Raw genomic sequence first — 14,712 nt, forward strand, 5'->3', positions numbered from 1 at the left:
ATTTGAATCTTTGAATTTGCTATGTCATCTATAATGTTCCAAACATCACATTTCACTCATGATACCTGTATCAACATGTGCAGTGTGCTAGAGCTCAGTGCAGAACGAATACCCACAAGGTTAATTCAAAGAATAAAGAGCTTACCTTTCCTGTCCTTTAAGTAGTCAGGGTCCACCAAGACAATGCCATCTGAAAGAATTGTAAAAAATGGGTATTTACTCAACACTACACTGACAAACACTGCAAGAGCTCAAACAAGACTTGATACAAGAAGATTGAACTTAGTCATCGCAAACAGGATTATACATTTTTCTACATGTAACCTAGCAAGGGAGACCCAACGCTGCAAGCTAACACAAATATCAATCCGGCAAAGGATCTTGCCACTCCCAAAGGTTCCTGAATAAAAATCCACCAACAAGGCCCAAATATAAGCAAGTGCAAATCATTCATATAAAAAGGTCAAACAGGGCATAGCAACAGCAAGACGACAAACTTGTGCAAGCAAGATCTAAACCAGCCCAGCATATAGTGGGAAATGTACCCTATACAAGAACCAGTGTTGCTCAAATACGGAACCATCTACCAAGATTCCAACAAAGGCAGGTTTCAAAAGGAGCCAAAAAAGCCCAAAGAAACTGGAAATCATGAGCACCCAACCCAGCGTGTCCTAAGTGGCAGGAACAAAAAAATGAACTGCCATCCAAACAATGTTCCATAAAGCTAGGATCAGTCAGCTTAGCATTAAAATAATCATGATGAATATAGGAATGGAAAAAGACAGAGAAATTCTCAAACAGGAAGCATGTAGCACAATTAAAACTAGCCTGCAGACAAAAAGAGCATATCTAGCATTAGGCTAAGTGAACCTAAATGTGATTCAGAACAACTCTCAGTCTGGAGAGTTCCAAGTCTCTGTTTTTTATTAACAGAGCACCTTGTTTGCAAAAGCCTGCAATAACCCAATGTACACAGATGCAACATCCTGACCAATAAAATCTTCCAATTTATTTTCTTTTTAAAAGAATGCCAAACGTTCCCAATGCACTGAATGGGACGAATTGAAACAAATGGGACATCCCTTCATCAGAGTTGAATTTATTGCCATTTGAAAAACAATAATATGATTTTTTGTTACATTTAGCATAAAATCATTAGAATACTCGACTGAAAATAAAGAATTAGCATAATTTGTTAAATGCAATGTAAAAAACTAACATCTTGAAAATATGAACTATAAGCAAAGAAACTCTGTATTTTTACTTTTTCCATACAGACAATTTTTTTATTCAAAAATGGCACACTGCTCGATACGCCTGTTTGGAGCTGTAAACATTAAAGAAACATCGAGAAATGGGAAGACATTGGTGAGAAACCAGTCTCATGAAGGGAACAGGTTCTTTGTACCTCTTTCAGGCGGTTTTTTTGTCCCGCTGGTACTATTGCTATATCTTGTACCCAAGAGCCAATAAATCCATTACTAAAAGACTCCAGCTGGCCAAACATGCATCTGACGGGCTGTTTTTCTCCCTCCCTAAGTTCTGTTCTGCCTTGGATCTTCTTTGCAGGTTACACTATCTCCCTGTGGATAAGCACATTCATTTTAAGACTCTCTGTAACGTGCAAGATTTTTTAGCCCCAGGGGGCCCGATCCTGAGACATCTTATCAGCTCACACGTTGGCTGCGCTCCGCCAACCTCAACCAGGCCATTGTTCCCGAAGTCGGGAGAGTCAGAGCGGGGGACCGATCTTTCAGAGCCCAAGCCCATTCTCACTGGAACACACGTTCTCTCTCCATCAGAAACATCCACAACCATCTAGTTTTCTGAAAATCGCTAAATACACAGCTTTTTTCTATCCAGCTTCTCTCCCCCATCCTTTGGGGTGTAGGCAGTTGCAGTTGTGTGTTGTACAGGACTAGCACTAGGAAGCCTCTTTGTTGGGACAGCTATACGCTGTACAAATCCTGTAACATAACTAACGGCTGGAAGGTCCACAACTGAGTATCGAGTGCAGTAGGAGTCAGAAAAGGCTATCTAGAATTAATGTTTTTCTTTGATTTATCATGTACCCATGAACCAGGGGAGGCTCCTCTGCTGAGGTGGAGGAGCGTCGCCACACAGGAAAAATGAAATGTTAATAACAACGTTATTATCATTTTATTTTTCATTATTGCCTATGTAAAATTGTGGGTGGGGCAGGGCTGCGCTTCCCACAGAGCAGGGGGAGGAATGGTGGCACTCTAAGTGCACATGAAGGTTTGGCCGGCCCTCTTGGGCCGGCCAAACAATCATGCGCACTTGGCATGTTCTCCACCGGGCTGTGTTGTATGGCCTGGAGGAGAACATGCCCTGTCTCTATATGAGCACTGAATAACAGTGCTCAGACCAATCATAGCGCTGCTGTAAGGCAGCTTTGTAATTGGACAGGGGAGTCAGGAGCCTGGGTCCTTCCTGTTTAGTTGAAGAGGACGAGGATAGAAGAAAGGTGGCCGCTGCAAAGGGAAGAGATTTTTTTTCTTCCTTTTTAGGTCGAGGACTATCCGGTCTGCCGAAGGCAGAACCGGAAGTCGGAGATTTAATGTTTCCTAGAGTGGCTATTTAGCCCGCCTCTCTTTTTGCTTCTCTTTCATTGGCTGGCTTCCTAAACGGAGGCCAGCCATTGGAGGAGAGAGCCGTCCCTCCAAATAGGCTCCGTCTTTTTCAGATTCGGGGGCGTGTTCCTTGCTGTTCTGTCCACTTTTTAGCCACGCCCTTTTAGAACAGCAGGAACACGCCCCCGAATCTGAAAATCGCGTTGCCTTTCTCCGATGCTTGTTTGGATTTTACAGGCAGTACTAACAAGACGAGATGCAAGTAGAAGTTAGAAATGTTTTGGCTTCTCATACCCAACATGGGGAAAAACTCGTGATGTTTCCACACGAACAGCTTTGGATCATTTGATGTCGATATCAATATCACGTTGAATCATTTATATAAGAGCCCAGATCAAAATACAGCAATTACAAATAAATACACACATCACAAAACTTTGCTGTTCTGCGTTTAACTTACTATTATTTCTTCCACGTAATAGTGAAAAAGACGAGCCTTTGCGTCTCAAGGTGCCCACAACCAATCAAGTAAGCTAAACCATATTTTACTTGTGATGGAAAAGAGTGATTGTCCTGGATTGGCTGGCGGACCTCTAGTCAGTGGATTGGCTAGAGAAGTTCCAGTCAACCATTCATTTGCTATAGGGACTTGGAGACAGCACAGCGGTTTCCAATTGGTCGGGAATTAGTTTATTGTCTCGGCGATGTTTCAAACTTTGCACGTGCTACAACCTAAAAAAAAAAAATCCCATTGCATGGTGATTATTCCCCGCCTTCATTCAGTGACAGTTCCTGGTCTCTTCACTGGGTGATTTGGCCTATCCTCTTCAGTCAGTCGTACGTAGCCGCGTACCAGAGGCACCTAAAAACACGCCGGTGGCTCTTGTGAGATGGGTGCCGATTAGTAGACTTTTCCCCTCAGGTGAAAGCAGCTAAACCACCCAGTCAGTATTTGCGTCACTTACGAAGCTCCGCCTGTAGGCCGGCCTCCCAGGGTGTGCTGCGCTATCGGTCCCTCCCTTTACTGCTGGTGAGCGCTGTGTCACTTGTTTGTGCAGGAGTTCGGCACATCTTGACTGCTTTTGTCCGGCTGGCCCTATCGCCCATTCCTACACCTCACCTCTGGCTGGTGTGTCTGCGTGGTGCAGCGAGGGAGCGGTGAGTGACCCTGGCTTTGAACGCTTGTGATTGTAACCCGTACAAAGTGCAAGGCAGAAGCGCTTGCGTAGATATTAACTGCCGTCGTTCTGGAATCGCCTATTCCCTACCCCGGCTCCACAGATTCCCCTTTCCCTACCCTGTCTTAACATATACCATTTTTTCCCTGTCCTGGCTCCACAGATGCTTCTTCGTTCCTGCATGGACCGCTTTGCCCGTCCCTCGCTCTCTATCTACCTCACTCTCTATCTCACTATCTCACTCTCTATCTACCTCACTCTCTATTTCAATACCTCACTCTCTCTCTCTCACTACCTCACTCTCTCTCTGCTAATGCAATAGGTATCACATATGCAAAAAAAAAAAAAAAGCTAATGCCAATAGAAATGACAATGCCATTTATTTAGGGATACAAAAATGATAAAAAAAATAATGAGCAATACCAATAGCTCTACCTATAATATTGCCGAGACCATTGCATTGTAAATGCTGGTTTCCTTTTCTTTCCAAACCCCAAATAAATTACAGAGGCACAAATGACATCCCAAATGCTCTCTTTTGTGTTAGTGTGGGCAAGCAGTTAGGCATATCAGAGGGCAGAGTTAAGCATTTATTGCACACACAAAGGCAATAAGTGAGACACACTCAACAAAAAATAACACATACGTTTATATGAATTTAGATAGCAAGACAATTGGAATCAGGTAAGTACTTTTCAAGTTTTAGTTTTCAAAAATGCACACAGTGCAATATTTGGGTGCAGTAAAGTTATCCTATGGGGAGAAACATGTACTGCATTTGGGCACTCAACAGTGACTTACAAGACTGTTCTCCGGGACTTAAGGTGTGTATTGGGCTAGGTCCAAGCCCACACCAAAAGGTTACTTCAGGAGGCTATGGGCAGTCCTGGTGCAGAGGTGTGTTACTGCATTGGGTGTCCTAATCACTTCAATAGGGAACGGAACAGTTGCACACAGGCTGGGACAAGGGGACCAGTACAGGAGAGCCCACAGGGTGCTCAAGATCATCGGGCATGTGGGGACACCGCTGATCCACTTCTCCTCGGGCAATCAGGCTTGGGTGTATTTTGGCATCAGATTCGGTGCTGGAGTCACTCAGGGTTGAAGGGGACCTGCAGGTGGCGACGGAAAGCCAAGTCTGGGAAAACCCAAGGATGGGCTTAGCGCCTGTGTGTCTGGGGACCTTGTTGGCACTATCACCTCCCTTGGACTGGAGCCCGGGTGCATTAGTACTTCGAGGTGTCAGGTGGTGGCGGTTGCATACGCACTTTTAGTCTTGTTGCTGCAGACAAAGGGCAAGCAGGAAAGCTGACCCACTCTCGTTGTGGCTCAAACTGTCCCTGAAGTCCCTTGACGAGCAAGTCAGTTTTTCTTGGCATGTGTCCGGTCTGGGCACAACAAGTCTTGGTTGTTGAAAGGGGTCCAGTACCCCAGATATTGGTGTTCTGCAGCTCCAATCGGTCCTTGCGTCCCCCCTCTTGGAGGGAGGACGGATTGAACCTGTGGGAGCATGGCTACTTCTTCCTGGGCGGCTGCTTCATCAGTAGTTCCCGTAAACAGCAGGTCAGTGAATCCGGCATTGCGTCTTTGGTGTCTGCACCTGCAAGGGAGTAGCTCCTCTACTCCCAGGGAGTTTATCTGGAAATTGTCGAAGCACTGGCAGCCCTTCAGATTTCTTGGAGTCTGCACAGCAGCACAACAAGTTGGCTGCTCCACAAGGGTGGCGTGCAGCAGGCAGGCTGGCAGAGTTGGCAACAGGTCAGTCATGATTCTCGGTTCCCAGGTCAGCAGTCTTCTTTGTCCACTCCTTTTGCATCCATCGAAACTTGAAGATTTAGAAGCGGGGGGGGGGTCCCCTAAATACTCAATTTGGAGGCATTAAGGGGAGTGAGGGGTAGTTGTCAATGGGATACTTACCCCTGGAGTAACTACCACCCTAGATGACCACTTCCTTTAGGGAGTGAGCATCACCCTGTGCTGGAATTCCTAATACCACAACACACGAGATGGTGGAATTTCAAAATTTGTGTTTACTTCAGGTTGTTCACCCCCAAAGGTGTGTCCAGCCTGGCAGTGAAACACACCTTCTGCATAGCTCATTTTCACACCTGTCGTGGTATCAAATGGCCCAAAGTAGGGGATGACATCTCCCCTGTCTGGGGAAGCCTTGGGTTGCATGTCAAAGGCGACGGCGGCCTTTGAAGCCTTCTACCTTGATATGCTGATTTACCAGCCTTCCTGGGGAGGAGGTGATTGTTTCTGTCCTCTGAGAGCAGAGCTCTCACTACCTAGAGGTCAGAAATTCGTCTGTGGTGGCAGGCTGGACCGGACCAGTCAGCCAGCATGCTAGTAGGGTTCAGGGTGTACATCTATGTTATCCTCTGGGAGCACGCCTTAATAAATCAATCAATGGAATCAGTGTGAGTTTATAAATATGAGGAGTTTGATACCAAACACCATAGGTTTCAGTGAAGCCATTATGTAGCTGGGTAACTCCTTTTGACCAATGCCCAGTAGATACCTTAATATGGCTTCCCTGCTCACTTGCAATACCTAGTAATAGAACCAGACATCAGAGGGACATATCTGTCGTCACGTAACATATAATACACCCTACCTCACGACTCAAAGGCCTGCTGTAGGGATGACTTACATATATTAGATGCAGTGACTTTGGCATGGCATGTGCCATGTTTTCACTCATGCTTTGCACCATGTCACGCAACCGGCAATGGCAGTCTAAATATAATTTGTGCGCGGGTCCCTTAGGGTGGCATAAGATATGCTGCATCCCTTTGGGGCCGTCTCTTGCACTCATGCCCTAGTAACCTGGGGTACCATTTACTAGGGGCTTATAAGGGTGCTAAAGTCTTTTGTCAATTATAGCACCAATTGACAATTTGTTTTGGGGAAGGAGCACTGGCATTGAGGTCTATTTAGCAGGCCTCAAGTGCACTATCCGAGTCGAAAATCATCATCCAGCAGCTAAAAGGGGGCAAAAAGGGAGGCAAAAGTGGGGGGGATAACTGCAACAAAAGCTCAGATTCCTACAACTGGCTGAAGTCATTACTCCTCCTGCACTTCAGCGAAGATAAGGAAGGGTTCTAAAACTTATTTGGCAGCCCAAAACTCCTCACATTATACAAAATATCATAAAATGTTTTCTTCTGAAAAGCATGTGCAAAACATTTGCAAGTCAGTATCTTCAAAGAAAAGTAGAATTTCACCAAGCTTTCCTTTCTGTTGCTTCTTTGGTGTTAAAGTCTATAGTTCATGATGCCTTAATAACAGGCATGTTTTTGCAACAAATGTCGGGGGGGGAGGCGGGACTCGTAACTTTTTTGTGGTAAGTTTTGGGGACGATAGTAATAGGTCCATCTGTTCCTGAGATTATTCCAGAGATTATGCACAACTGCGTGAGTGACAGTGTTTTGCAAATGGATTAAAAGAATCATTTGAAGTCGGGGACGTGGCCAGCCGGGCAACATGGCGGACGCGAGCGACTGAGGCTCTGACCGTTACCTCCTGGCTATCCTGTCATTAATCCTGTGAGGCTCGGGATGAGAGGGAGCGCGCGGCGGCCTGTGAGGCGAGGCCGGCCGCAGGACCCTGCGATAGTGCCGGGAGGCGGTGCGGGGACGGCGCTGCACGGGAGGTCCCTTCCCCCCGTGGACGGAGTGTCCTGAAGGCTGCGGGCTGACGTCGCCAGCGGACGCGGACTGGCGGGAGCCCCTACCAGGTGCTGAGGTGTTGCGGGAGGCCCCTGCGAAGTGGCGCGCAGCGGAGTGCAACGCCCTGGACTACATGCTGGGGGCCTGCTGCGCACTGTGGAACGATCGGCGGCGGAGCACTGAGGAGCTGCGGCCCCAGGGGATGGCGTGATCCGGAGTGAAGGGGGGGGCCTGCGGCCTCGAGTGGTGGGGGCCGTCGTCGAGGTCAAGACAGCAAGGTGAGCTGAGGCCTGGGGCCCGCGCAGGCCCCCCTGCTGCAGTGAGCCCGAAGTGACTGGGTGCGAGACGTGCGGAGAGGAGGGCCCTGAGCTTGAGCGGCGGTCACACCTGCGGCAAGGCACGGGTAGTGGAACCTGGACTGGGGCGACTAGGAGAGGCCAACTGTTGCGTAGGAGGGGTGCAGAGGCGCGCCTGGAGTACCCGGAGAGCCTGGAGGCCGCGGCGTGGACTGCCTGTTGTGGATTCTGAGGCCCGGTACTGGCAGAGGCAGGCGCCATTTCATGGGAAGCGCCATTTTGTGCGAGCCCGCGGCGGAGTGTGGTGTGCCGGACACTGTAGGGACCGCCAGGAGCCACGCACCGGAGAGGTGGGGGGCCTCCACAAGTGACTGTGACCCGGGGTGCTGGGCGTAGAGACCCTGGGAGCGGGGCCCCTGTTGTGAAGCTGGCTGACGGGGCTGCCGCGCCTGGATTGCCTAGCGCTCCAGTGGCTGTACAGCTGAAACGACACAGAGCGAGCGAGCCTTGGCGCACAGCGGTCTGCTGGCGGGCACCGGTCGGGTGTACCTGGCAGGGCCAGAGCGGGACTGGGCCGGACATCGGCCGATCGACGCATCAGTGAGCAAGTACGGTGGTGTGATGCCCTAAGGGGAACGAGGCGCACGATTCTGGGCGCCCCTTGCGGACTGGGGAATACTGCTGGTGTGCTTCCCTTCTGGAGCCTGTTGCTGCTGCGGGCTGTGGGGTATCCTCGGTCCTCTTCCTGCTGTTTGCGGCCCAGCGGCTGGGCCCTGGGGACCGAGTTGAGCTCCGGCGGCCGCGCAGAGCTGAGTGCCGGCGGGGATTGGAGGGCCCACGCCCGGTTGTGTACACGACGCCTGGGGACAAGCTGTGAATGCCGACTGCTCAGCAGTACGTAATGGGCCGACTTCGCGACAAATCGCAGCAGGGACAGCTGCGTGCTGGGAGCCTGGACCCCGCGCAGGGCCGGTCGGGGGGAGACACGGAGTCGCAAACGGCGGCCCTCTCAACTAAAATGGACACCATGCTCGCGGCGGTGGAGAGACTTGGCACTACCCTGGACCAAACAAGGGAGTCCCTCGAAACAAGGATTGACAAGGTCACATCCGACTTCACCCTCCTTCACGCTGACCATCGCAAACTGGCCGAGAGGGTAGAGTCACACGGTCAGACGCTTCAGGAGCTCCAACCTGTTGTCCGGAGTCATAGCGCAGCGCTGCAGGATGTGCTGGACCGGGTCCATGCGCTCGAAGATAGGGTTGATGATGCGGAAGGACGCTCCCGGCGCAATAATATCCGCGCAGTGGGTCTCCCGGAAGGAGTGGAGGGCAGGCACCCGGAGCAATACGTGGAGACCTGGTTGCGGGATCTCCTGCCTCAGGGGGTGTTATCTCAGCACTTCGTTGTGCAAAGGGCGCACAGGGTGCCAGCGCAGAGGCCCAAGCCGGGGGCCCGGCCCGACCATTTCTGTTCAAGCTCCTCAACTACCGGGACAGGGATGCGGTTCTGAGTGAAACTAGAAAGTCTGGTGACCTGACCGCGGGCAGTAGCCGAGTCATGCTATTTCCGGACTACACCGCAGCCGTGCAGAAGTAACTACATGGTGGTGAAGCGCCAGCTTCGGAAGTTGGCGCTACCTTACTCCCTGCTGTTCCCGGCCCGCCTGCGAGTGGTAGCAAAAGAGGGAACCCGCTTCTTTGACTCCCTGGCGGACGTGTAGGACTGGCTGGAGGAGTCGGGGCAGTGGGCGGGGGCGAGGCCTGCTGGCTCGGATGTTGACGGCCGCCCAGGGAGGCGATCCAGAAGACGTGGGCGCCGGGGAAAACGACAGCTGGCGCGGCCGGGACCGGTGGCACCTAGCCCAGAGAAAATCCGGATGGAGCTGCAGGAGGTGCTTGAGGCGGTGGTGACGCTTGGGACATCACCTGCCAGTGATCGAATGGAGACATGCACGCACAGTGCTCAGGGAACGAGTGGGGCGTCGTCCCCGTCCACAGTGGTCTAGGAAGACTTGCTTCTGCCAGTGGTGACCCCGCAGACTGCAGACCTGATTGTGTGATAGGATGTCAATGTCGAAGTTTGGGCAGGGACTATGTATGTTATGACAGGGCCACGTGTATGCCGTGGCATTGTGTTGGGTGGTTCTGGGGCCCTGGGACCTCCTGGGGGGATGTAGGACTAGAACTGGGAGCGCCTGGCCTCGTGGGGGCGGGTTGCACATGGCGCGCGCCACTAGACGTTACACCTGCGGGCCCCTCCCGCCGGGGTTTGCATTGGGCCTGCACGGCAGTTCAGTTCCCGACACGATGCTGCTCCTCCTTCTTCCAGTGGAGATAGGGGAGGAGAACTAGTACCAACAGGTCGTTACGATTGCACGAACCCCATCAGTCACCACACTGCAATAGCCTAATATTACTTAGCATTCCTGAGGTTTGGACGGATGCCCCGTTGGGAATACGCCCTACTTGTTAAACTGTTCATAATGGTTACACTGTTTACATGGCAGCGCATTAACATGCTCCCCCCGGACTGTGGCCCACCCCCCTCCCCTAGCGCGGACGCTCTGCCCCCAGCCCGGCTTGCTCAACTAGCTTTGCGATGACGCACACTAACATTGTGACCTGGAACATATGGGGCATGCACACGCCGTCCAAGCGCTACTCCATCTTTTCCTATCTGCAGCGACACTCCATTGGGATTGCCCTCCTACAGGAGACACACATGACCCAGACGGAACTGGGCAGGCTCTCTAGGCGCTGGAGAGGGCAAACGTACGGCACCGTTTACTCTGCGCACGCGCGGGGCACGCTGATCTGGGTGCGAGCAGGCGTCCCTTTCGATTGCAAAGAGGTGGTGGTGGATCGGGAGGGCAGGTATACGTTAGTGCGGGGGAAGCTGAATGGCCAAGAGATGTTGCTGGGCTCGTTATACGCGCCTAATGTGGATCAGGCCTCCTTTTTAGCGAGATTGACGCAGCTTCTACACCCTTATGCTGGGCTCCCCTGGATGCTGGGAGGGGACTTTAATATGGTGTTGGATGTCCAGTTGGACAGATCCTTCCCTCCCCTCTGTGCCACGGTAGTGGAGTCCAGCGCCCGGGCGCTTGGAGACTGGCTCACGCACTGGTCGCTGCAGGACTTGTGGCGCATACTCCACCCGAAGGATAGGATATACTCTTACTATTCAGCAGTTCACGATCTGCACGTACGGTTGGACAGGATAGTGGGCTCCCGGGCATTGCTCCCGCTTATCGAGCAGTCGGAATACCTGGGGCGGACGCACTCCGACCATAACCCCTTATGGCTTCGGATTGGCTGGGTGGCGGACCGCCCGCCGGTGCCCACCTGGCGACTTCAGCCGAGCGCGCTGGAGGACTCGGAGTTCCGCTCCTCCCTTGGTACGGCCATTCTAGCGTACTTTGACGCCAATGAGGGGACGGCGGGCAGTGCCTTGGTGGAATGGGACGCCCATAAGGTGGCCATTCGGGGGCACTGCCTGGGGGCCCAGTGGAACATACGTAAGGCCCTTTCAGACTCCCTGACGCGCCTCGAGGACGACCTCCTGCAGTATGAGAGGGAGGGAGAAGGAGGGGGCAGACATTCACGTAGTCTGGAGGATCTCCGCGGGCAACACGCGGAGCTCCTGGAGCGGCTCCGCTGTCACAATTATGCGGCGCACACAGCCAGAACACATGCTAGAGCAGATAGGGCGGGCCGTCTGCTGGCCTGGTTAATCCGACAGGAGGATCGCCGGGACCCGATCGGAGCAATCCGCAGGGAAGACGGAGTGGTGGTATACACACAGCGCGAAATACATCGGGCCTTCGTGGACCATTACAAGCAATTGTATGCGGCTCAGGGGACGGGTCCCCGGCACCTTCTTGGGGAGTTCATAGCTTCCATTCACTTGCCTGTGGCCTCCAGGGAACAAAACGCAGCGCTCAGTGGGCCCCTTTCCCTAGAGGAAATTGGGGAGGCGATGCAATCAATGGCAACGGGCAAAACGCCGGGGCCGGACGGATTGCCTGCGGAGTACTATAAGGCGTACCGTGAGTCCCTGGTGCCGCTGCTGCGTGCGCTATATAACAAAGCGCTAGAGGAGGGGTCGCTCCCCCCCCTCCATGCGGGAGGCGTTCCTGGTTTCCCTGCCTAAACCGGATCGCGACCGCACGGCCTTGGGCTCCTACCGTCCCCTGGCGATGCTCAACGTCGATTACAAAATCCTAGCGAAAACACTAGCAGATCGATTGGCACCAGTGGTCCCGCATTTGGTGCATTCCGACCAAAACGGGTTTGTCCCTGCGAGGTCCACGTCGTTAAACCTTAGGAGATACTTCAGGGTGGCCGGTGAGGCCGTGCACAGATGGCCCAGAGCGGGGTGCCTCCTCCTAGATTTGGAGAAGGCGTTTGATTGCTTGAGCGGGGTGCCTCCTCCTAGATTTGGAGAAGGCGTTTGATTGCTTGGAATGGGGCTACCTGTCCACGGTGTTGTTGCAATATGGGTTGGATGGGGATTTTCTCAGGATGGTCGACCTGCTCTACAGGAACCCCACGGTCCGTGTTCGGCTGGGCCCCTATGTCTCGGAGGCGGTACCGGTGGGCCGGGGCACCCGGCAGGGATGCCCCTTGTCCCCGTTGCTGTTCGCCCTGGCGATGGAGCCCCTGGCGGCGGCTGTGCGGACGACCCTGGGAGATGGTATACCGTTGGTAGACGCTGTTCACCAGGTGTCGCTCTATGCGGACGACCTGTTAGTGTACGTTAAGGATGTGGGATGCATGCCGGAGCAGCTGGCCTCGTTGTTGCGGTCCTTCGCCACTATTTCGGGACTCCGCGTGAACACGGGTAAATCTTGCCTGTACGCCTTTAGCGCAGGGACTGCGGACCCGGGTTATCACCTGAATGGCACGCCGGTTTAATGGAGGGACGGCACCTTTCAATATCTGGGGATACAAATATACCGCTGCCCGATCGACTTATTCGATGGCAACCTGGGAAGGGCGGTCACGGCGCTCAGGTGGCAGGTGGCCTTTTGGAGCACGCTCCCGCTGACGACCACGGGCAGGGTGGCACTCGCCAAAATGATCATGCTTCCCCGCCTCCTGTACTACTTTGTCAATTTACCGATGTATGTCCCCCCCGCCTTTTTTGGTAGGCTTAATAGGATGCTGCGGGATTTTGTTTGGGGCACTGCCAGGCACAGGTTGGCGCTCGCAAAGCTCTTCCTCCCGACGGACAGGGGTGGTCTGGCCGCTCCATGTTTTGAGCACTACTACCTGGCCGCTCAGCTACAATGGGTTGCCTGCTGGTTGGCTGATAGAGGTAGGGACGATACAGCCACGGCAGCAGCGCCTTACTCGCTGGAACGTGTGACCGGTCTTTTTCACCCCCTAGCTACGGTTACGAGACCGCTGCCGCTCCTCCTGGCTGTGGCGCATAGGTGCTTTCGGAGGGCCTTGTACCTCACACGCGCTGTTGTTCCATACGCGCCGGCAATACCTCTGGAGGGTTCCCCCGGAGGTGGAGGGGTGCTTGCGGCCCCAGCACTGACGGGCTGGTGGGAAGCAGATGTGCACACACTGGGAGACCTATACAGGGACGGTGAGTTGATACCGTATGAGACCTTAGTGTCGGAGGACGGGCCCTTACGCACCGCTCACTACTGGCGAGCTTGACCGCCAAATGGGGAAGCATGGCTACGGAGCCTGGTCAGCACCTAACCATGCAATACCTGCACGTCATGGGGAGGGGCGGGCATCTGGTCCGCTGGTTCGCCGCTTCGTTACGGGAGCACACGGAGGTTAGTCTGGGCCCGCTCCGCGGCAAATGGGAGCTAGACCTGGGGAGGCCACTGGCAGACAAGGAGTGGGAGAGGGTCCTTAAAAGCCCAGTGCGTATCCCCAGAAATATGCGGTTCCGCCAAATCCAGCTGTTCATAGTTCACAGGGCCTATCTCACACCTGAGTTGATTAACAGGTACTTTCACCGCAACGACGCGCTCTGCCCTCGGTGCGGAGAGCTGGGGGCGGGGTTTTTGCACATGCTGTGGAGCTGCCCTGGGTTGAGCACCTATTGGAGGGCGGTCAGTGGGCTGTTACAGGGGAGTGTGGGTCGCAACATCCCCTTAGACTGGCCTGAACACATCTTACACCAATTTACAAGATCGCCCAAAGACAAGGTAGCGTCCCGATTCCTGGACCTGGGGCTCGTAGTAGCAAAACGCCTCATCACTAGGAGATGGAAGGCGCATGACCCACCACACACACGAGCCTGGAGCTCCTGATTCCAGGCATGGGCCAGGGCGGAGGGGACTGCCATCCGTAGGGAGGACACTTTGAGGCTGCGGAGGGAGCCCATGGCGGGCCGTTGGGAGCAGTTACTTGCTGAGCTCCGGCGTTTAGACGGGGAGGGTCACACGGGCCGCATAGGGGTGGTCGGACACGACTGCGCGAGTGACGGCGCAGTGCAGGCTGCCTTGCTGACGGGATAGCATAGCCCCCACTACCTCTGGCCTAAAGACGGGGCGTCTGCGAACACATGGGGATAGTTGCAACCGTGGGGGTTGGGGGGGGCGATCCCGGGGGTGGGGGGGGGTGGAGTCAGGGGTAGGAAGGGGGAAGGAGCAATCTATGTGTATCACTGTTATGAGTTCTTCTTTTGAATTGTAGGTAACTCATCTGTTTTTGACGCCTAAGTTGTGTGGGCGATATAAGTTTGCATGTACGGCTAAGTGGCTGGTATACGGTGGCAACTGCCCTTCTCAAGTGACGACACCAGAACTGATAAGGACAATGTAGCCGGCTCCTAAGCGGGTGGTGGTTGGCACATAACCCGAATGCAGGTTATATTACCTTGACTGCAGGCGCGGCTTAACAATCTGTACATGCTTATGAATCTCTGTGTGTAATGTATGCTGCCGTAACATGTATTCTTCTACCAAAACAACAAAACAATAAAAACAGATTTGCAAAAA

The 14,712-nt window shown here is 53.3% G+C and overlaps 1 protein-coding gene across 1 annotated transcript in view; it reads right to left on the reverse strand.

Moving 5' to 3' along the window:
* Window positions 1–14,712, reverse strand: part of ARRB2 (arrestin beta 2) — a 347,548-nt gene that overhangs the window by 177,922 nt on the left and 154,914 nt on the right. The window contains exon 4 of the mRNA XM_085638335.1: window positions 146–190. Within this exon, the coding sequence (XP_085494461.1) occupies window positions 146–190 (45 nt within the window). The remainder of the gene's footprint in view (window positions 1–145; window positions 191–14,712) is intronic.

Source organism: Triturus cristatus, chromosome 12, assembly GCF_964204655.1.
Source record: "Triturus cristatus chromosome 12, aTriCri1.1, whole genome shotgun sequence".
NCBI classification, from domain to species: domain Eukaryota; kingdom Metazoa; phylum Chordata; class Amphibia; order Caudata; family Salamandridae; genus Triturus; species Triturus cristatus.